Raw genomic sequence first — 23,687 nt, 5'->3', positions numbered from 1 at the left:
GAGGAGTTCAGGTCTCCTGCTCCCCTGGTGCATTCACTATAGCTGCCCAATTTGCCTGCTTTTTAAAGTTTGATAGAATAGCTGTGGGCTATAGGTATGTTCTTAAACTGCAAGGTTTGTTGCCTATTAGTGAACTTCCCTGCTTTTTAATCCAGGAGGTAAGAAATGGGATCCTGTCCAAGTTTGCTGAGAATGGATGGATCATTTGCATGCTTATTGAGTTCAATGGGATTTACTCCCCTGCAATCATGCTTATGATAGGTGAAACTGACCATAGAGGATGGGGAGGGGAGGAGGAGGAGGAGGGAGGGGAGGAAATGCAGAGGGGAGGACTGGGAGGGGAGGAGGCAGCATGGAGAGGGGAGGAGAAGGACAGGTTTGATCATTTGCATGTTTATTAAATTCAGTGCAATTTACTACCGTGCAATCATGCTTAGGATAGGTAAAACTGACCGGAGGAGGGAGGGAGAGGAGAGGGGAAAAGCAGGTCTGATCATTTGCATGCTTATTTTCAATGGGATTTACTCCTATGCAATCTTGGTTAGGATAGGAAACACTGACCATGGGGGAGGAGGAGTGGGAGGAGGAAGGAGTGTATTGGAGGGGGGCAAAGGAAGGTGGAGGGGAGAGCAGGTTTGATCATTTGCATGCTTATAGAGTTCAATGGTATTTACTTCCGTGCAATCATGTTTAAGATAGGTAAAACTGACCATGGGGAGGAGGAAGGGGAGGAGGGGGAAGGGGAAGGGGAAAGAGGGAATTGGAAGGGGAGGGGGAGGGGCAAGAGGAGGGGATAGGAGGAAAGAGAAGGGAGGGTGGGTTTGATCATTTGCATATTTTTTGAGTTCAGTGGGATTTATTTCTATGCAATCATGTTTGAAAATAAAAATGGACTGCCTTCAAGTCAATCCCCACCTATTGCGACCCTTTGAATAGGGTTTTCATGGTAAACGGTATTTATAGGTGATTTCATCATTGCCTTCCTCTGAGGCTTAGAGGCAGTGACTGGCCCAAGGTCACCCAGTCAGCTTCATGGCTGTGTGGGGATTCAAACCCAGGTCTCCCAGGTTGTAGTCCAACACTGACCCAGGGAAGGGGCAGGGAGTGGGAGGGGAGGAGATTGGGTGGGTGGGCGGGCACTGGGCAGAAGGGAAGCCCCTTTCCTTTCCAAAAGGAAAACATTGTAAACAGAATCATTCTTTTTCAGGCTTTCCCCCACCTTTTTATTCTACAGCAGACACATGTACCCTCCCACCCAAATTTAAACCAAAGCGCCTTTCCCTGGCCACATCCACACCAGGCCTTTATTTCACTTTGGACAGTCATGGCTTCTCCCAAAGAATCCTGGGAAGTGTAGTTAGTGAAGGGTGCTGAGAGTTGCTAGGAGACGCCCTGTTCCCCTCACAGACCTTCAATCAGAGTGGCTTACTGTTAAACCATTCTGTCAGGGGAATAGGAGTCTCTTAGCACCCTTCACAAACTACACTTCCCAGGATTCTTTGAGGGAAGCCATGACTGTCTTCACATGAAATCGAAGTCTGGTGTGAGTGTGGCCCCCTGATTAGGCAAGCCCAGCAGCTGTGAGGCTTTTAGAACTCTGACAGTTGGTTCTTACTGAGCATGCTCTGTGCTATCATTGGGTCCTAGCCAAAATTTATTAAATTAATTAAAAATCAGCCAGGCAGTTTTTAAACTTTTAAACTGCAGCAGATGAAGGTCAGAGTATGGGGCAACGTCAGTATTAGGATTACAGGTACTCTGTGAACATGGCTGATTTTTAATGAATTTCAACAGATTATGAGAACAGAGAAAAAAGTCCAAAAGGGCTCTGAGGTTTTTCTCTCTCTTTTTACACTTTGAACTGTCTATTCTCTCTGACTGTTTTGTGTATCGCCATGAAAATTGACAGGGTTGTTAAGCAAGCGTTTCTGAGTTCAGGACTATAAGTTATGTAAGGTTTTGTTTTGAAATGAGCTTATGGGAAGCATCAGAATGGCATGGGGGTGTATTTTCAATTTAACATTGCGGAATGTGAAAAATCCCCGCTGGCTATAGTATACAGCCACTCTCGTGGCTGTATAATAACTCCCCACAACTACTAATAAACTGGCTAGAGGAGAAGAAACGCTATAAACATCTAATTAAAGCTAAAAAGTCGCTAGCTCAAAAAGAAGATTGGCAAAACCTACTGAAAGCATCTAGATCCAAGGATACAGTTACCTTTTGGAAAATGGTAGCAAAAGGATGGCCCAATCTCTCAGTTAGCCTGGACTACCATATACCTGTGACTACTTGGGAAGCCCATTTTACCAAAATTTTTGCAAGCGATCAGATATGTCATCTTTCACCCAAGCTAAATGGCCGCAATTTTCCTGAATGGCCCCCTGTCACACCTAAAGAAATTATCAGCCTAATTGCCAAACTGAAATCAGGCAAAGCACCCGGGTCGGATAATATTCCACCGGAGGTATTTAAAACCAACGTGGATTGGTGGGCACCAGTTTTAGCTACCTTATTTACATGTATAGATTCTGACGTCTCCATTCCAAAAGATTGGGGATTGGCAATAATCATCCCCATTTTTAAAAAGGGTATCAGATCGGACCCGGCTAACTATAGACAGATCAGTTTGCTAAACATTATCAGCAAGATTTATGCCACCCATTTAAGCGAGAAGCTTTTAACCTGGATGGAACAGGAAAATATCCTGGCTGAAGAGCAGGTGGGATTCAGAGCTGGCCACTCTACAATGGACCGCGGTTTGGTCCTACAGCACTTAATAGAAAAATATACATTATCCCCTGGAGGAGCTCTTTATGCTGCATTTATTGACTTCAAATCAGCTTTCGATTCGGTGCCTAGATACAAACTTTGGGACAGATTGGAGTCTACTAATATAGATAGACACCTGCTTGCACTAATACGTTGTTTATACGAATCTACCCGTTAGGGTATAATGGAGCTGGACATCTAACCTTTAAGGGTGTCAAACAGGGATGCATTTTGGTTCCCTTGTTGTTCAGTCTACATATTAACACACTGGTTGAAACTCTTTCACCTATAGGAACTCATTATCCTAGTTTGTGTAATAGGCCGATATCGATTCTCATGTATGCTGACGATGTGGTCCAGTTTTCTTTGACACCTATTGGGCTGAAACGCTTGCTGAGTGCCCTTGCTAATTACTGCAAAAAGGAACTCCTGGAAATTAACCATGACAAATCAAAAGTCATGGTTTTTACCAGGAGGAGACTAAAACATCGATGGCAGATTAATGATTACCCAATAGAGCAGGTCACGACCTATAGATACCTTGGGATGGTATTTCATTCCTCAGGATCGTGGCGAGTCCAAATAAAAACGCTACTGCCAATGCACATAGAACTGCAAGGGTGCTCCTCTCCTTCTATTATAATAAAGGAGGTCAACACATCCCCTCTGCTATCCAGATTTTTGTGGCCAAAGTAGTCGCACAGTTACTTTATGGTGCGCAAATTGGTGCCCATGATAACTACGCGCCTTTTGAAACGGTACAGACGAAATTTCTGAGATCGATCTTTGGCATTCCATCTTGCGTCCCCAATGCAATCCTTCGTTTAGAAGCAGGGGTTATTACAATAAAAGCTCGCATATGGATGCTTAAAATTAAATTGTGGTTAAAACTGTTGTTTATGCCGATGCGGTTGGCCCCTTTAACGTTATCTGACGTTTTTTGTTCCAAATGGAAAAAGACTTTAGCATCTATATTACAATCCATAGGGTTTTCCCTCCCTATGGCCCTGTCGCTGGGTTACTCTAAAGCAAAATCTCACATTTTCCAAAGAATTTTTGATATCGAATTACAATCCCATCTAACACGTGCTGCAGCTAGCCCTGGACTTAGATATAATATAAGGCCATTCGCCCGTGCTCGCTATCTGGCTGATTTGATGGTCCCCAAACTCAGATTGGCGTTTACCCTTGCGAAATTTAATATACTACCCTTCTGGAGGGCAGGTACAAGAAACCTGAATATGCTAAACGGGTATGCCCTTGTGACAATAGTACAGTGGAGATGGTTGACCATGTTTTACTTCACTGCCCATTTCATTGTAATTTTAGAAACTGTCCTAATTACCCCAATTCTCCAAAGATCCCCTAATAGAGATGAATTTTTTTATGTGGATTATCTTTTTTCAGACCGCAACCCTTATGTATCAGCTAAGGTAGCCTGCTTTTGTGCTGCTGCTATTCATTTCAGGAAGTCCCTACAAGCTTCCCAACCTTTATAAGATCTATGTGTTTATAGGGTGTAGATACCCCAAGGTGTAGGAGAAACCTACTCTTATACCGATTTTAGGGATACAGTACAGCACTTTCTGTTATTTCTTTTAATTTGAATTTTTTAGAATCTTTGGATCTTAAGTCGATTTCTAACGATAACTGATGTTTGTACAGATGTAACATTGTTTTCTGGTCTATGACCGTAATAAACTTGTTGTAAATATTCCATAGTGTTGGAAACTAGAGTCTAGGCTGGATTTTTTAAAAAAAGTTCCTCACATCCTCACCTAGTTTTGGTAGTAATTACTAGACAGAAAAACAAAACTAGACAATTATATAATAATAATAATAATAATAAATTTGTGTGTCGCCTATCTGGCAGATAGCCACTCTAGGCGACGTACATTAAAATGTGATAAAATACAATAGTATCAAATGCAGTCACATTAATCTCAATAAATAAAATACTGGACAGTCATCAGTACATTTATAAAAACATTTACATATACAGCATATAATAGATGACAAAATCATGGAGATTAACCCATCCCAAAGATCTCAAAGGCCTGTTGAAATAGCCACGTCTTCAGGGCCTTGCGGAATACATCCAGGGAAGGGGCATGTTGGAGATCAAATGGGAGGGAGTTCCAGAGAGTGGAGGCCACCACAGAAAAAGCCCTCTCCCTAGTACCCACCAACCTAGCTGTTTTGGTTGGTGGGATTGAGAGAAGGCCTTGCGTGGCTGATCTGGTCGGGCGGCATAATTGGTGGCGGTGGAGGCGCTCTTTCAGGTAAACTGGGCCGAAACCGTACAGGGTTTTAAAGGCTAATACCAACACCTTGAATCGGGCCCGGAAAACAGCCGTCAGCCAGTGTAGATCAAATAACACCGGCGTAATGTGATCACGGCGGCGGCTGTTGGTAAGTAAGCGCGCCGCTGCATTCTGTATAAGTTGCAATTTCCGGGTCGTTTTCAAGGGTAACCCCACGTAGAGCGCATTACAGTAGTCCAATCGAGAGGTGACCAGGGCATGTATTACGAGTGGGAGCTGTTGAACAGGGAGGTAGGGTTGTAGCCTATGTATAAGGTGTAACTGATACCAAGCTGCCCGGTTCACGGCCGAAATCTGAGCCTGCATGGACAGCTTGGAATCAAGAATGACCCCAAGGCTACGGACCTGGTCCTGTAGGGGCAGCCTCATCCCGCCAAACACCAGGTCAACATCTCCCAACCTTCCGTTGTCTCCCACAAGTAGTACCTCGGTCTTGTCAGGGTTCAGCTTCAGCCTGTTCCTGTCCATCCATCCACTCACGGATTCCAGGCACTTGGATACGGTCTCCACAGCCCTCTCCGGTGAAGATTTGAATGAGAGATAGAGCTGAGTGTCATCCGCATATTGGTGGCACTGCAGCCCAGATCTCCTGATGATCGCTCCTAGCGGCTTTACATAGATGTTAAATAGCATAGGAGAGAGGATAGAACCCTGTGGCACACCACAATTGAGAGGCCAAGGGTCTGAAACCTCATCACCCAATGCTACCTGTTGACACCTATCGGAGAGAAAGGAATGGAACCACCGTAAAACCGTGCCTCCCAATCCCAAACTCTCCAGGCGATCTAAAAGGATACCGTGGTCGACGGTATCAAAAGCCGCTGAGAGATCTAGGAGGACAAGGAAGGTGAATTCTCCCCTATCCAATGCCCTCCTCATATCATCTACCAGAGCGACCAAGGCTGTTTCAGTTCCATGTCCAGTCCTGAAACCCGATTGGTATGGATCTAGATAATCCGTTTCATCCAAGGGTGTCTGCAGCTGATTAGCTACCACTCGCTCAATGACCTTGCCCAAGAATGGTAGATTCGAAATTGGGCAAAAGTTGTTTAATATTTGGGGATCCAAGGAGGACTTCTTTAAGATGGGCTTTATAATAGCCTCCTTGAGGGCTAGTGGCATAACACCCTCTTGCAAGGATGCATTGACCATCGCCTTGATCCCCTCGCCCAATCTCTCTTTGCAGCTCATGAGGAGCCACGACGGGCAAGGATCAAGTAGACAAGTCTTACAGATGAGAGCACCTTGTCCACATCCTCAGAAGGAAGAGGCCGAAATCGATCCCATTTGACCGGTTTGCAACTGGCCAACTCTACCTCACTCACTGTATCCACGGCGCACGGAATCGAGCTCCTCAGGTGTTCGATTTTATCAGCAAAGTGCTTTGCCAAATTGTCACAGGAGGCCTTGGACTGTTCCAAGGGTTCCTGAGCAACTGGACCGACCAGGCTTTGGACCACCTGGAACAACCTCCTGGGACAGCACTCTGCTGATGCAATAGAGGCAGCAAAGAATTCCCTCTTTGCTGCCCTTACTGCCACTTGGTAGGCAGCTATTGCTGCTCTAACCTGTGTCCGAGCATCTTCGGAGCGCGACTTCCGCCACCGGCGCTCTAGTCGTCTCACCTCCTGTCTCAAAGTACGCAACCGTGGTGTGTACCATGGTGCTACTTGAGTTCTGTTCAGGGGGAGAGGACGTTTCGGAGCCACTCGGTCTAACGCCCCGGCGATCCTCTCGTTCCACTCCATCACCAGGGCTTCGACCGGGCGACCTTCAGCAGGTTCCAATTCCCCAAGCGCCATCAGGATACCATCTGGATCCATCAGGCGCCTGGGGCGGACCATTCTAATAGAACCTTTACCCCTGCGGAGGGCGTGTGGCATTGAGAGATCCATCTTTACCAGATAGTAGTCTGACCATGACACGGGGGTAGAAGAAATAACCCCTAATTTCAGCACACTACCCTCCCCCCCGGGACAAATATAAGGTCAAGAGTATGACCGGCTACATGGGTGGGCTCAATATTACTAAGGCGCAGTTCCCAGGAAGCCATGGTTTCCAGGAAATCCCGAGGGGCTCCGATGAGAGTGGTCTCGGCATGAATGTTAAAGTCACCCAGAACTAACAGCTCCGGGGACAACATTCGCACATCCGAGATCACCTCCAGCACCTCAGCCAGGGAGTCTGCCGTGCAGCGGGGTGGGCGGTACATGAGCAGGATCCCTAAACTGCCCTTCGAGCCCAACCTCCAGTACATACAATCAACAAAGTTAGTCCCACGAAGGGGAGGTCTGGCAAAGATCAACGACTCTCGATAAATAACTGCCACTCCCCCTCCCCGCCTTCCCACCCTCGGCTGCTGTGCATAGGGGAAACCTGGTGGACACATGGCCTCAAGAATAGGAGCTGAGGCTTCATCCAACCAGGTCTCCGTAATACATGCCAGGTCTGCACATTCATCCAAGATCACATCACGGATGGTAGATGGTTTTTGTACTACAGACCTGGCATTACACATCAGCAGCCGGAGGTCGGTAGGAATCCTGCGTCCCCCAGCTTCCTTCTGGTTCTGGACAGACCTGGAACAAGGGATGGATATTATGTATCTATTCCTTGTTCCTCTAGATTGACGTGGTCTGCCCCCAGCACCATTCCAGTGCCTGCCACCCAATCTCGGTATGTTTTGGCCCCCAACCCTCCCCCCTTCCTCCCCCCCGGTTTACACATGCCCCTATCCCGTCCGCCAATCAACAAGCCTAGATATTAAAAGTCGAAAGATGTTATTAGAGATATTAAGGGATGGGTCAATCAGGTCCAGCAACACAATACAGAGCGTCACTGGGGCTAACCAGTCCTTCCAGTCCTGGGACTGCATAGACATACACAATCACTCAACACATTCATACCACACACTCCATACACAGCCAAAAGCAGCCAGCGCTAAATCTCTCCTCTTCGGCGCGCCTTGACCTCAGATGGAATCCTCCAAGCACGTTCACTCGAGCTCATTCACATAAACACAGTTCACACTCAAACAACAGCAGCCTGTAGATGGTATCTCTCCTCATAGATGTTCTTGTAGGCTTCTAAAACTGCCGGATGGTCTTCTACTTCTTCCAGCTTCTGCCAGATTTAGTTTAAGGTGTAACAGGCGCCTGTAGATGGTATCTCTCCTCATAGATGTTCTTGTAATCTATAGGTGTCCGTCACTCCCAGGGCCCAGATCTGCAGCAGTCAATGAGCATCCGCCGAAGCAGGAAAGTACAGATACCCCACAGAGTGTCACAGATGCAACTCAGCTAAACACTAGCCGCCACAACACCACAACGTTATTCAATATCAGCTCTCCTGTTGGGCTATATTCAATCAGCATCCTCCTCCACTCAAGACTGCTGAATCATAGATAACAAAGCATGGCCTACAGAGGCCTCTCACAAACATTCATCAGCAGTATTCACCCAACAGGGTGGAACCAGCTCAACAGTCAAAGTAGATGATAAAATTAAAATATCTTTTTGTCTTTTTCTTCTTAGTTCCACAGTGATTTAGTTATAGTGTGGGTTAACTCCTATGATGTTCCTTTCTGAGTTGTTTTCGGTTGCTCTCAATAGCAACCCCACCTCTGAGCTGCTCTAAGCTGCTGTAGATGACCAACAGATAGTACGCCACTCCCCGGCTGCAATCTTATCTTCAAGGCCGCTCAGTGGCGTTTTATAATCTCATCCAAGACAGAGTGTAATTAAATAAAAATAATAATAAATAATAATATGCTTAATTTGCATAATTAGCAAATAATTTGCTTGATATGCAAATTAACCTGCCCAGATTTATGAAGCAAACATGGCAACCCTAAACATGGTCCTTTTGTCACCCTCATGAATTAGCCCAAGATCCTTGCCAAACATTTAAGGACCTGCATGTCAGAGAGCACAGGTAAAATATCACTGACTATCAAGGACAAGGTTTGTGTTTGGAGTCCATCTTTCATGCCACAAATGGCTATTCAAGACACAGGAAGTTGAGCAAGTCCAGAGTGTTAATTATCTGGATGGGTTCTGAACAGGCAGTTGGAATAGCCGTTTGTTTGCAACTCACACCAAAACCTTGAGAAACATAAACACAAAAGTGGGTTTTGCAAGAGGTTAAAAGGGGGAAACCATCTCTCCAGCCCTCAGGAGCAGCGTTTGTTCAAATAACTTGGGGAACAGAGATAGGGGATTTGAGATAAAAAATGAAAAGTTTCCCGATACAAGAGTTTACAAATAAATTTCTACTTCCAAACAAAACACATGGTTTGAGTAGTTCTGTGAAGGGCTGTAGCTCAGTGGGAGAGCATCTGCCTTGCATGCAGGTTCAATCCCTGACTTCTCCCCAGGTCAGGCTGGGAAATGCTCTCCGTCAAGAAATCCTGCAGAGCTGCTGCCAGTCAGTGAAGACAATACTGGGCTAGATGGACCAAGGGTCTGACTCCATGTAAGGAGCTTCCTAGGTTCCTATGATTCTTTTGCAAATGATTTCTAATTGCTATAGAATTCCCTTCAGTACATTTTCCAGCTGAAAATTATTCCCCTAAACTGCTCTCACACACATAGAAAAGATATTAATACCCATATTTTTCTCTAACAAAGGCAGGGAAGGGAGAGAATGTCTAGCAGAAAAATTGAGCAGAACGATTTAATGAGCCCTTAAATCGTCATCGAATGGGCAGCCAGAGAGCTTTACCTTGTGATCTATGACACTCAGCAGCACTGAGATTTGGCTGTGTGCACACACCATACAAAGACAGTATTAATTGCCAGGCCATTTTCATTTCCATAAAAATTCTCTGTTGTCTAAGACTTTCCTGAAAGAAGCCCTCGCAGAGCTGCAATTCCCGGCGCTTCAACAAACTGTAAGATTCAACAAAACCAGGATTCTTTGGGAGAAGTCATGTGCTTTAAATGGTTAGCGTGTTCACAGCCTAGGGGATAAAGGGCTCTGCAATTTTGTGTTCATTTACTTGCGAGAAAGCCCCACTGGACTCAGTGGGACTTCCTTTTGAACTCAGGTTTTTATATACCACCAAGGAAGAAAATCATAGTTGAACCATTAAATGGCCCACTAAATGCAGGCGTTCGGGCTACAGCAGCATGATTGCTTCTATGTACAGAATTGCTAAATGTGTGGTCATGCCAGAAGTAAGAGAGGAAGTCATGTTGAAACAGACAGTATTAATTGCCATTAATTTGCATAAAAATTCTCTTTTGTCCAATACTTCCCTAAAAGAAGGTACAAAGAAGTTTCATTACTACTACACTGTCTTGATCGTATTACGACAGGATGAAGGAGAACCTTTTTCAGCTGGAGGACTGCATTCCCTCCTGTGCAAGCTTCCAGGGGCCACATGCCACTGGTGGGTGGGGCCAGAGGCAAAAGTGGATGGAGCAACAAGTGTCAATTTTACTTTTCTGCAGTAGCCTAGTTTCTACACACATCTTTATATCCTCCACTCAGGCAATCAAAAGGCATTAGACAGCAAGGGTGTAGTTGTCTGGGGTTGGGGGCTACAGACCCCTTAAGTTTTTGGAAGCAGGGTCCCAGATGTACAAGCCAACCATCATGAAAGGGGAGTGAGTTAGTCACCAAGAAGAGCCCTTGTCCGTTCATGCTGATTGGGGTCAGAATGAAAGATGAGTGAACCACTGAGAAGACTCTTCTCAGTAGCTAACACAGCCTCTTTCATGCTGATTGGCTCCTAGGGATGCCTGTTGTATGGGGTGTGGACTTGGAGATGACATGGAGAGCAAGGGAGAGGAGGGAAAGTGGAAAAGGGTGTGTGACTGTCATGGGGGGCCCTACAGTTCTGAATTTGTGACTACACTGTTAGCCAAAGTCCAAGGACACATTCAAGCAAGACAAAAATAAGGAGGGTGTGAGGCCTGGTGTGGTGCGTGGCCTGAGAGGAGCGGCTGGGAAAAGTCCTGAGGGTCAGAGAGAGACCTGAAGGGCCACATATGGCCCCCGTGTCTCAGGTCCCTCACCTCCGCTATGTGATGACATTTTCACAACCCTATTGATTAAAGTGCAATCATGCATTTTGTACAACAGATTGGCTGGCTGGCTTGACATTGCTCAGAATAGGAAAAAATGCCAAACAGAGTGAGCGAGCAACAGGCAACCCTTGGCCCCACACTCAGGAGGAGCATTGAAAGCCAATAATGAGATCAGTCCCTATCCCAAAAGGAAGGGAGATCTGCAGTCAGCCCAGGATTGCGTCTGCCCAGGGATGCACACACCTTTCTGGGACTCTCCTGACAACAAGGCTTACTGAAAGCAGAATGATATGAAGCAATTAGTTGAATTAAGGGTCACAGCAACAGTATGCAGGACTCCAAATCCCACTGTCTGCCTTTGCCAGCAAAGGTCTTCATTTGTGTTGGAAATGTCACCAGGCAGTACTTGCACTTTCAGCCTTGTCTTTGCAACTTTTATTTATTTAAGATAGATTTTCTAGTCCTTAAGATTCACAGGATTCTGAACTCAGTGTGTCTTTCAAGGCTTGCAGGGTACAGATTTAGGATGCAAGGTGGCATCCTTTTCCATTCTGCCCTGCATTTGTCACATGCACCACTGTTTCCATTCCACTGCATAATCATGGCAAGTCAACCAGTGCCAGGGAAGCTCCTGTCCCTGTACATGACATTGGCCACTCCTTCCTACTCGGCCCATGATGAAGCAAGGCATAGACATTTGCCACATTTCAACCACTGTAGAGTGGCCATAACCTCAGATTACATCGTAGCAGTCTGAACTGAAGCCTGCCAAACAATTGAAGGGCATAGTGTCGGGTATCAAGTCATAAACCTCTTTGGAATTTACAACTTAATCCTCCAGAGACTTCCTAATCCCCACTACATGAGTCAGACACTGCTCTCCCAGCTAATGCAATTCCTTCGGGGACCTTGCAGTCTGATCAGATACGACTTTTTAAACTCACCTTTCAAGGCCTGAAGCTTAATGCATCACAGAAGCTGTTGTCTTAAGCTTTTGCGGTTTCGTTTTTTCAATATCATTACAGAGTATAAATCTTGTTGGCACAAGAGTCCCTTCATCTTTCTGGAGCAGTGATACTAGGGATCATCACCTCTCCGTGCAAGTGTGGATTTCCAATGCAATTTGTTCTCTACAGAGCAGGGCTGGGAGACCGGCTTCCCTCAAGAAGTTGCTGGACTACAACTCTGATGGTTGTCCATGCTAGAGAGCTGATGGCACTTGGGAGTCCAAAAGCAGCTGAGAAGGCCACAGGTTCCTCACCCCTGCTATAGATTAACCGCAGGATTTATTTTCACTTTTGCACCATTTGCCAAAAACCTCCATGCTTGGAGACAGCATACCACCAAAACAACAGGTGCTGGGGGAGGATTAAGGAGGCTGTTGCCCCATGCCTGTGGGCTTTCTAGAGGCATCCGGTTGGCCCTAGTGAGGACCACAATCTGGGAGTCGATGGCCTTTGATTGCATCCAATACAGCTCTTAAGAATAGCGAACTATGGTTGTGTAGACACCACACATTTTTTTATTATTATTATTATTATTACTTACTTATGCCCCGCCTTTCAGCCCAAGGCCCTCAAGTCGGCTTACAGAAGACACAAATATCAAAATATAAAATACAATATAAGAATACATCAATTAAACAATAAAGCAATACAATTGTTGTTGTTATGTGCCTCCAAGTTGACTACAACTTATGGCGACCCTATGAATCAGTGACCTCCAAGAGCATCTCTCATCATGAACCACCTTGTTCAGATCTTGTAAGTTCAGCTCTGTGGCTTCCTTTATGGAATCAATCCATCTCTTGTTTGCCCTTCCTCTTTTTCTACTCCCTTCTGTTTTTCCCAACATTATGGTATTTTCTAGTGAATCATGTCTTCTCATTATGTGCCCAAAGTATGATAACCTCAGTTTCATCATTTTAGCTTCTAGTGATAGTTCTGCTTTAATATGTTCTAACACTCAATTATTTGTCTTTTTTGCAGTCCATGGTATCCACAAAGCTCTTCTCCAACACCACATTTCCAACTTAACACTTGCAGTGCTAAAATTGGCGCCAAGGTACTGTCTAAAAGCATATATGAATCTACGCGTACACTGCGTGCAACATCGAAGGCCCTCCTCCGGGTACCGACTCATAGAGAGGCTCGGAGGATGATGACAAGATCTAGGGCCTTCTCAGTGGTGGCCCCCGAACTATGGAATAGTCTCCCTGATGAGGTGCGCCTGGCGCCAACATTGCTTTCTTTTCGGCGCCAGGTTAAAACTTACCTCTTTTCACAGGCATTTTAATACATTTTAATATATTTTAGTATATTTATAACACTCTGGTATACTAAATTAATTGTGTAATATGTTTTAGTTTTTGAGTATTTCTGTTATGTGTGTGGTAGTTATTATGTGGTTTTATCATATTGTATTTTATATTCATGTTGTTCACCGCCCAGAGAGCCGTTGGCTGTGGGCGGTATAGAAACTGAATAAATAAAATAAATATAAATTAAAAAATAAGTCCATGAGTCCACTACCTAGCTGGAACTAAGCAGGCCTGGGTATGTCAGGCCTGGATGGATATCTGCAATGAAACCTCATGTATGCTGCCTTGAGTCCCATGATGGAAGGAGGCTTGGTGCCTACGGTAGGCCCTTCTCGGTAGCTAACTCGCTCCTTGAAGCGGCTCAGGAAGACAAAAGTTAGATTAGTCCTGAAGGAACACGCAGGCAAGGCTCCTGAAGAAACAGGCCTGCTGCTGTTGCTGTTGCCGCCGCCTCCTCCTTCACCGAGCTGGCGCAGCCGCCTCCACCACCATTGGCCCACCTGCATGCTTAAGGCTGAGCCGAGGCCACTGCAGGACCGGCATGAGGAAGGGGCAGACTGTTTAGGTTGCCATTTAAAACAGATAGGCTTCCTCCAAAAAATCCTGAGAACTGTAGTTTAAGGGTTCTGGGAACTGTAGCTCTGTTGAGGGTAAACAACAGTTCCCATAATTTTTTAGGGGAATATGCTTTAAATGTATGGTGTGTATGCAGCCTATGTTTGATCAAAGCTAATAGCTTAGAAAGATGAAGAGTTTAGAATCTAGAGTTGGAAGCAACCCTGACCATCTAGTCCAACTGGCTAGGAAACCCACTATTACAACATCCCCGACAGGCAACCATCCAGGCTCTGCTTTAAAAACTGTAGAGAAGAGTCCACCACCTTCTGAGACAGTCTGACCCACTGTCAAACAGCTTGCACTAATGTTTAGTCCAAATCCTTTTTCTTGTAATTTGAACCCAATGGTGTGGGTCCTGCCCTCTGAAGCAACAGAAAACAAACTTGCTCCATTGTTTGTGTGACTACTCTTCAAATATCTGAAGATTGCTATCATGCCTCCTCTCCTCTTAACCCGTATCTTCTCCAGGCTAAACAAACCTAAGCTCTTTCAACCTTTCCTAAGAGCACTCTCCCCTCCTGCTGTTTCCAGCATCTGGTATTCAGAAGCATGGAGGCAGAGTATAGCCATCATGGCTAGTAGCCACTGATCCCCTTGTCCTCCATGAATTTGTCTAATCCTCTTTTAAAGCCATCCGTGTTGATGACCATCACTGCCGGTGGGGGACTGTGAAGAAGTACTTTCTTTTGTCTGTCCTGAATCTTCCAACATTCATCTCGTGTTATGCGAGAGGGAGACTCTGTGCCATGCATAATGTTATACACTACTGTCACATCACCTCTTCCTCGCCTTTTCTCTAAGCTAAAAAGCCCCAAAAGCTGCAACCTTTCCTCATAGAGGAGTCACTCCACCCCCTAGAATGAATGAATGCATCGTTTTATTACGGTCACAGACCACATTAAAAAAAACAGCAGGAAGGATTAAAATACTTAAAAGACAAAACTACCAAAATTCCTAAAATCCATGAATAGTTCTTTAAAGAGCAGACATTTTTTCCTAATTTGCATTGTAGTGAGGAGAAATTTTGCGACATTAGTGATGACATGAGACGACACACACCCTTGATCATTTAGCTTGCCCTTATTCAAACCTTTACCAACTCCACAATATCCTTTTGGGGATGAGACAACCAGAACCACACACTGTTTTTCAAGTGCGGGCACACCATAGACCTGTGTTACGGCCTCGCAGGACTTGCATCTCCAGCCCCTCACCATGTGAGGTATTCAATGCTAGTCTTACTTGGAGTAGACCCATTGAAGTTAATAGGCATGGCTAACTTAGCTTCATTAATTTAAATGGGTCTACTCTGAGTAGGACATAGTTGAATACAACCCCATCTTCTCAACCTTCCTCTCCTTTGGACTTAAACGTCTAAATTCTTTGTGCTCTTTCCAGTTGCCATTTATTTTGGGCAGCACCATTTATTGATCGTTATTACGCTAAAGCAAGAGAACATTTGCCCACCCAAAAGGCCTCATTCCCTTCTAGGCAAGCTGCTAAAGGCCAGAGGCAAAACTGGGAGAAGCAACAAATGCAAATTTTACCTTTGGACAGTAGGCTAGTTAGTTTCCACACAACCTCACACATGCTTTTCTATCCTCCAGGTAAGCTGGAAGTATTGTCAGACTTCAAAGACTGCACTCCAGACAGTCAAAAACACTCAAGCAAGGCCAGTGAAGGGTACAGCTGGGGAGGGGATGCGGTCAGGAGAGAGTCCCAAGGGCCAGATAGATAGAGCTGGAGGGCCACATCCAGCTCTCAGGCCTGCACAACATAAAACTGTGGAAGGTGGAAAGACATGTTTTCAAAGAGGGGTGTACATAGGAAGCTGTCTTAGATTAAGTCAGACTGTTTTTCCATTCAGCCCAATACTATCTACTCTGACAGGCAGCAGCTCTCCACCGTGTCAGGCAGAGACAAGGCTTCCTCTTCAGCTGCTGCCAGATTCTTTTAACTGGAGGGACCATGGACCAAATCTGGGACTTTTGGCATACAAAGAATGTGCTCTGCTCACTGAGGTACAGACTCTCCTTGTACGTGCCATGAATGAATTTGTTGTTGTTATGTGCCTTCAAGTCTATTATGACTTATGGCAACCCTATGAATCAGTGACCTCCAATAGCATTTGATGTAAATCATCCTGTTCATATCCTGTAAGTTCAGGTCTGTGGCTTCCTCTATGGAATCAATCCATCTCTTGTTTGGCCTTCCTCTTTTTCTACTCCCTTCTGTTTTTCCCAGCATTATGGTCTTTTCTAGTGAATAATGTCTTCATTCTCATGATGTATCCAAAGTGTAATAACCTCAGTTTCATCATTTTAGCTTCTAGTGACAGTTCTGGTTTAATTTGTTCTAACACCCAATTATTTGTCTTTTTCGCAGCCCATGGTATGTGCAAAGCTCTACTCCATCACCACATTTCAAAAGAGGTGATCAGGTCCTCCAGAAAGGCAGGATCCAGAACAGGACGTTCCCTTGTGTCCTGGTTTCACCCATCATGGCCAAACTGGAAAAGTTAAACATGTCACTGAATTTGGTGCTGGGGTGGCATTTTCCATGCCAAGACAGGACCACCTGCTACAACCACAGCTGTCTCCATCCATGTAGGCTAAATCCACTGTTTGGATGGGTGGGGACCACCACAGGCTATACATAGGCACCATGAAGATTGGAGACACTGACTCAGCACAGAGGCACAACCACCCCAGGCAGAGAACTGGTGTGCTCTGGATAATCCTGAATGCCAGCTGATCGTTCCAGGAATGGCCTCATCTATATCCTCAGAATATCCTGGGCTATGGAGGAGGGGCTTGAGCCAACTCGTTCCTCCCAACCAACCATTAGTCTAAAATAGGTTTCTTGGCGATTCCAAGGAATCTCCTGATCTTCCCATCAGCTACACCACCATGCCCCATTTTCCCTCCACTTCCTTATAAACTCAAAAGTTGACCATTTAAAACAAAAAGAGAAAGGTAAGCAAAAGCAGGAAACCTTTCTAGGCATGGAAAAAATTCCGTTTCAGGAGAAAACCAAAAGATGCTTTTTCAGTGCAGCCCACACAGCAGTGTCAGCCCCTGGGTCGGCCACTTCCCTTTTCTCAGGAGCAAGAGCGAGAGAGAAACTTAATAAAAACTCTGCCAAATACTTTTTGCTTAAAAAAAAATCAATCTGCTAAACTAATTTTTGCAAAACCCTAGCAAAGATAGAAGAAGCAGATAATCTCAAGACGCACATAGACCCCTCCATCAAACAGTGCAATTGAAGGAAAAATATACTGCCAAAGCTAATTATAGTCACTGGGGACAATTTAAAAATGGAGCTCCACTGGCACTAGCATGTAGCTGCAATATAAATACAGACAGAAAGACAATCTTGACATGTCCCTCAAGAATTACACAGAGACACTTCAGGTGATGGGCTCAAAGGAAGGGAAGAGTTCTATGAGATTCTAAGATGAAGAAACAAATCATCAGAACAAAAATTGTTTTATTTTTTAAGGTTCAGTAAAAACACAGGCTTTGCCAAGCTGATGCCCTCCAGATGTTTGGAATCAGAACATCATGCTGGCAGGGGCTGATGTAGTCCAAAACATCTGGAGGGCACCAGGTTGGCAAATGCTGCTTTAACACACCTATTCAAAACTCCCATTAATGCCTTCTCAATGTGCCAGTCAAAAAAGGCAAAACACTTAGAGAGTCACCTAATTATCTCCCTGCTACAGGGCACAGATGATCATCTATCCACACACCAACAGGTCTACCTTCACAATCCAGACACTGGTATGTAGCAAAATATGTATAGGTAGTGCAGAGCAGGGGATCCCAAACTGTGGCCCATGGACCACCAATTGCCCATGAGGTTCATCCAGGTGGTCCGCTAGTTACTGGGAGGCTAAAATTAAGAACTTTAATCCTGATAATATATTTTATTTCAATGGCGGTAATATGCATTTGTACTGATTCTTTCATTTCTTATACTGTTTGTATTGTATGACAATTTGATTTCTATGGAATTCAATATGTAGGTACAATAAATTACAATATAAGCAATAAAAATACCCCCCCCCAAAAAAAACAATCATACAACTTCTCACACGGGACATTACAATTACAGGCAGGAAAATCATTGCGGTCAGCAAAGACCCTCAGGGGGTCCATGGGGGACGACGTTTGGGAACTGCTGCAGAGAGACACAAGGAGCGCAAGAAGGGGAGATAAGCTACATGCAAACACTAAGAGGGATGCAATGTTCTCATCTGCTTCACACTCCTAAGCAACCAGACAGAGGAAAGATATGTTTCCACTGATCCACTAACCAGCAGCTGTGGAAGTTCTAATAACTTGGAGGGGAGTGACAGAAGCAGAGTCCTGAAAGAAATCTTTCCAGGAAACTTGTCAATTTGTAGGGCAGGGATAACCAACATGGTGTTCTCCAAACATTGTTAGACTACAACTCCCATCACCCCTGACCATTGGCCATGCTGACCAGGGCTGATGGGCACTCGAATCTAAGAACATCTGGAGGGCACCATGTTGGCTACTTCCAGTGTAGTCGTTGCAAGAGTTCAAAGCACTTCACAAATACAGTATTAGGCAAGAACCGGTGTGGTATAGGAGTCTAAAATGGTTGATGGTCCCCCCATCAAGATTCTAGAGAACTGTAGTTTATGCCTCATAGACCAACAATTCCAAATAAATTTAAACTACAGAACCCAAGATTCTTTGGGGGGTGCTTTGGACTGGGGAGATCGGAGTTTGAATCCCTGCTTTGATATGAAGTTGGCCCAGTCACCATCTCTTAGCCTAACCTACCTCACAGGGTTGTGATGAGAATAGAGAAGGGAAAGGCAGAAAGTGCATGGCATGCAGTGCTCCCTTAGCTCTTCAGGACTAGAGATGTGAAGACCTGGAAACCCCCTGGGGGGGGGCTTGTGGGGGATCCATTTTTTTCTCATTTTTTCAATTTTTCAAGAAAAAAATCAGGAAAAAACAGGAAAAATGCACATAAAGCCATTTTTTCCAATTCCTCTGGGTTCCCCCCCCCCCAGGCCTTCACATCTCTACGGGAACTCAGGGCAAGGGGTGGAGAGGAGATACAAACATAACAAAGAAAAATCCTTTCACAATCTGTATTTAGGCTAGCATTCTCTCACTATTGCAGATGACGCGGACGAGGACAAGACAGAGGTTTGCCTAAGGCTGCCAAGCAAGTTCTTGGCACGGACAAGGTACAAACTCTGGTCACATCCACATCGTGCATGAAAGCACTCATACCACTTTAAGAGTCACTGCATCCCCCAAAGAATCCTGGAAACTATAGTTTGCTACAGGTGCTGAATGTTGTTAGGAGACCCTTAACAAACTACAATCCTTGCCAGGATTCTTTCGGGAAAACCATGACTGTTAAAGTGGTACTAAGACTGATTTAAACATATGGTGTGGATGAAATGTGCGAGTCTGTCGCATTGTTCAGTTTCTCCTGTAGCACAACCTGACACATGGTTTGTTTCATTTGGGTTGCATCCAGCTAATCTTTACTCAGAGGGGAACCCGTTGAAATCAGTGGACCTTAGTTAGCCATGTTTATTCATTTCAATGGGTCTACTCTGAGTAGGGCTAGCACTGGATACAGCCCATCATTTTTCTCTCATCCTTCTATCAAAGAGCTCACATCAACACAGAGAGGTTTGCCCTCCCAAGTCCCAAAGGATGTGTTCTGCCTTATCTATTTTTTCCCAGGTTACTGCAAGCTTAAAACAGCAAGAATAGTTAACTGGCCCAAGGTCATTTGATGAGTTTCACACAGAAGAGAAAGATTTGAACCCAGGTCTCTTGAATCCTAGGCCAAGGGTTCCCAAACACACACACACACACAAGCACAGACCACATGAAAATGGTTGAGGGTCTTGGCAGACCACTTCATCATTTTCCTGCCTGTTCTGGCAATTGTAATGTGGTGTGCTGGAGGCTGTATGATTTTTAATTGCCTTTTTATTACTTTTTTAAAAATTTCTTATGTTGTATTTTATTGCCTTCAAAATTGTAATACAATAAAATACAAAAAGAAATAAAAGCAGCAATAAAAATACAATTGAAAAATCAATGCAAATATTTAATGTGGACATGCTGTGGACCACCTGGATGAAGCTTGCAGGCCACTGGTGGTCCACGGACCAAAGTTTGGGATCCTAGTCCTTGACCAATACTCTAACTACCACACACCACACTACAAACAGCATTTACTCAGTTGGAAGCTGCTCTATGTTCAGCAGGGATCACTCCCAGGTAAGTGCATTTACAATACTGTGCTATCTTCCTCCTCATCATCTAAGTGGTATTTAAACTACAATCCTATGCACACTTACTTGGGAGTAAACCCCACTGGACACAGCAGACTTACTTCCAAGTAAATATGCATAGGCTTGCTCCACTAATGTACCCAATACATTACAACATACATTCTTTCAGCACCATCCTATGCATGCCTCCTCAGAAGCAGGTCCTGCTCAATCCAAGAGGGCTTACTCCCAGTAAGTGTACAGAATTATAGTTTGTTAAGGGTGCTGGGAACTGCAGCTCTGTGAGGGGTAAACTACAATTCCCAGGCTTCTTTGGGGAAACCACACGCATTAAATGTATGGTGAAAAATTCACCAAGGAGCTCAGTAACCTGACCACAGGAATTTCAGTTCACTAAGCACCGTTTAAATGGGTGCAAGTGCCATTAAACACAGTGAGGTTTGTGTCCAAATATACATACATAGGATTGCAATGTTAGAACATTTTAGAGTGTTATGCTAAAGGCACAGATTATGTGGGCAGCTGGAGTGGCTTAAACATCCCAAGCCTGACATCCCTCGACTTTAGCCAAATGCTTCCAGTGCGCATAGGCACACACTTCTAAAAACTGTGGCCGGGACATCTTCTGCTCTTCTTTAATCCTATAACTGCTTTGACCCCTGAATGAAGATAAGTTGAAACGCGTTTGGTAACGTTAAATACCACTTGCTAAAATTCCTTTTTTTTTAATTACACATCAAAAGTGAGCCTGCTCCAAAACCACGTTATTATTCCACTCGGAGGAAAAGGTCTCTCACCAGCGACGCGACTCAGAAGGTGGACTCACACCCTGAAGGACTCTTGTACATTTCACACGTCAATTTCGTAAGGCAAGCTAGCCGGCACATTTTCACGTGCGAAACCCCTGCTCCTGAGCGTCCTTACCTAGCGGAGAGGTGACAATCCTGGGACTCGCCATCCGACAGGAAGCGGAGGGGGGAAGCAGCTGACTCGTCCACATGACAATCAGAAACGCGGCTCGGCGCGTCTCAAAGCCCATTTTCCCCCTACCTCTCCAAACGCGAAAAAGTCCTTTTTTGGCTTAAGCTTTGCCCAAAGCATCGGACCCAAGTATAAATACATGATCGGTATTTGGAAGCTGACCAATCCAGGGAGAGAGGAAGGGCGGGCCATAAAGTGTGTGGGCGTGACTAGGCAAAGTTGAAGACGCGAGTGGGCGGGGAGGTCAAGTAAATTAGCAGGTGGAACTACAGATGCTGAAGTTCCTGGAAGGGTGTAATACCGAGGATCAATTTATGATTAATCGTATTAGTCTGTCCTTCTATGGAGCTCAGAGTTGATGCATGGTTCTCCCTTTTCAACCTCACAACGATCCTGTGAGGTAGGTTAGTCTGAGAGATGCCGATCCCTCCCCCCCCCACACACACACACACTCACACCATTCCAATGAACTTTGGAGAGAGTGAGGATTGACACTTGAGGCTTTATAATTATAACCTAATCGGCTGACAACAGCGGTTCACAGCATCTCTAAGCCACTTCACGTGGATATTTCTAAAGTAACCTTCCCCGGCCTGCTGCTCTGCAAGGATTGCACTCAGTTAAGACCTACTTGAAATGAATGAATTTAAGTTTGTCATCTCCATTACCTTCAGTGGGTCTACTCTGAGTAGGGTAGGACTAGCATTGAATACTCTCCTGGAAGTTTTTGACTACACCTCCCATCAGTCCCAGCCAGCACAGCTGGCTAGGGCTGATGGGAGGTATAGTCCAAAACGTCTAAAGTGCACCAGGTTGGGAGAGGTTGCTCTAACTGCTTCACTGTGCTGCCTGTAGTGTCTACATCAGGGGTGGCGAACCTTTGGCACTCCAGATGTTGCTGAACTACAGTTCCCATCATCCCCAGCAAGCAAGTTCCGTGGATAGGGATGATGGGAGTTGTGGTTCAGCAACATCTGGAGTGCCAAAGGTTCGCCACCCCTGGTCTACATACTACTTTAATCATCATATCTTCAAATCCAGGATCTGCCTGTAACCCCATCCATCCATCCATCCATCCATCCATCCATCCGTGTGCGTACACAGAGAGAGAGAGAGTTTAAAGCAGGGGTTCCCAGAGTGTGGTCCGCAGGCTACCAGAGATCCATGAGCTTCATTCAGATGGTCCATGGAGTGCCTGTGGGTTTGTGATTGAAGATAGGAGAGGGAACATCCACTGCATTAAATATTAATGTTGATTTAAATTGTATTTGCATTGTTCTTGTATTGTCCTTTATTGAATTACAGTTTGAATTCTGTGGCATGTAAATTGTAATACAATTAAATGCAATATAAAATAAGTAAATGAAGCAATAAACATACAACGAAAGATAATACAGCATCAAACACAGTGCATTACAATTGCTGCAACAGGCAGAAATATCAGAAAGTGGGCTGCTGAGACCCTCAGCCATTTTCAAGTGGTCTGTAGGAAGAAACGTTTGGGAACCACTGGTTCAAACTTCATAAAATATCATTACATTGCATTTATATATTACACATTATTTAGGAGCCAGTGTGGTGTAGTGGTTAAGGTGATGGACTATGACCTGGGAAACCAGGGTTCGAATAACCCAGACAGCCATGAAGCTCACTGGGTGACCTTGGGCCAGTCACTGCCTCTCAGCCTCAGAGGAAGGCAATGGTGAACCCCCTCTGAATACCGCTTACCATGAAAACCCTCTTCATAGAGTCGCCATAAGTCGGGATCGACTTGAAAGCAGTATATTTACATACACATTATTTAGTACTGTTTACATTTAACAATATAAACATGGGGGGGATTTTTTTCAGCCCAAAAGCTGCATGCCCTCTTCATAAACTTTCCGGGGTGATATGCCCGAGGGTGTGGGTCCAATGCAGAACATGGATGGGGTCAATAGACATACCTACACACAGTTATCCGCACATAAACATACATGCATTCATACACATTCACACAGAGAGAAACATGCAGGCAGACTGATGCCACACATGACTCACACACCAAACAGCCAGTGTGTTGTAGTGATTAGAGCTGTCGGCCTGGGACCTTGGGAGAACCGGGTTCAAATTCCTGCTCGGCCATGGAACTTGCTGGATGACCTTGGGCCAGTCACTGACTTTCGGCCTAACCTACCTCACAGGGTTGTTATGGGAATACAATCAGGAGGGGGAGAGCCATGTTTGTAGGCCACCTTGGGCTCCTTGGAAGGAAGGGGGAATATCTATGGAATAACAAAAAAGAAACTAAAAATATATACAATTTATCCACATACATGCAAACTCTGGCCCCACTGCAG

The 23,687-nt window shown here is 45.0% G+C and overlaps 1 protein-coding gene across 3 annotated transcripts in view; it reads right to left on the bottom strand.

The window, feature by feature from the left end:
* SEMA7A (semaphorin 7A (John Milton Hagen blood group)) overlaps positions 1-21,479 on the bottom strand; it is a 90,095-nt gene extending 68,616 nt beyond the window's left edge. For 2 of the 3 annotated variants that reach the window (XM_061595366.1, XM_061595367.1), the window contains exon 1: positions 21,292-21,479. In XM_061595366.1, coding sequence (XP_061451350.1) covers positions 21,292-21,406 — 115 coding nt within the window. In that variant the 5' untranslated portion in view covers positions 21,407-21,479. The remainder of the gene's footprint in view (positions 1-21,291) is intronic. The other variant, XM_061595368.1, reaches the window with a different exon arrangement.
* Positions 21,480-23,687: the final 2,208 nt, after the last annotated feature.

The sequence above is a fragment of the Rhineura floridana genome, chromosome 14, assembly GCF_030035675.1.
Source record: "Rhineura floridana isolate rRhiFlo1 chromosome 14, rRhiFlo1.hap2, whole genome shotgun sequence".
NCBI lineage: Eukaryota > Metazoa > Chordata > Lepidosauria > Squamata > Rhineuridae > Rhineura > Rhineura floridana.
The sequence above is the reverse complement of the archived record's forward strand: the minus strand, read 5'-3'. Positions and strand labels throughout refer to the sequence as shown.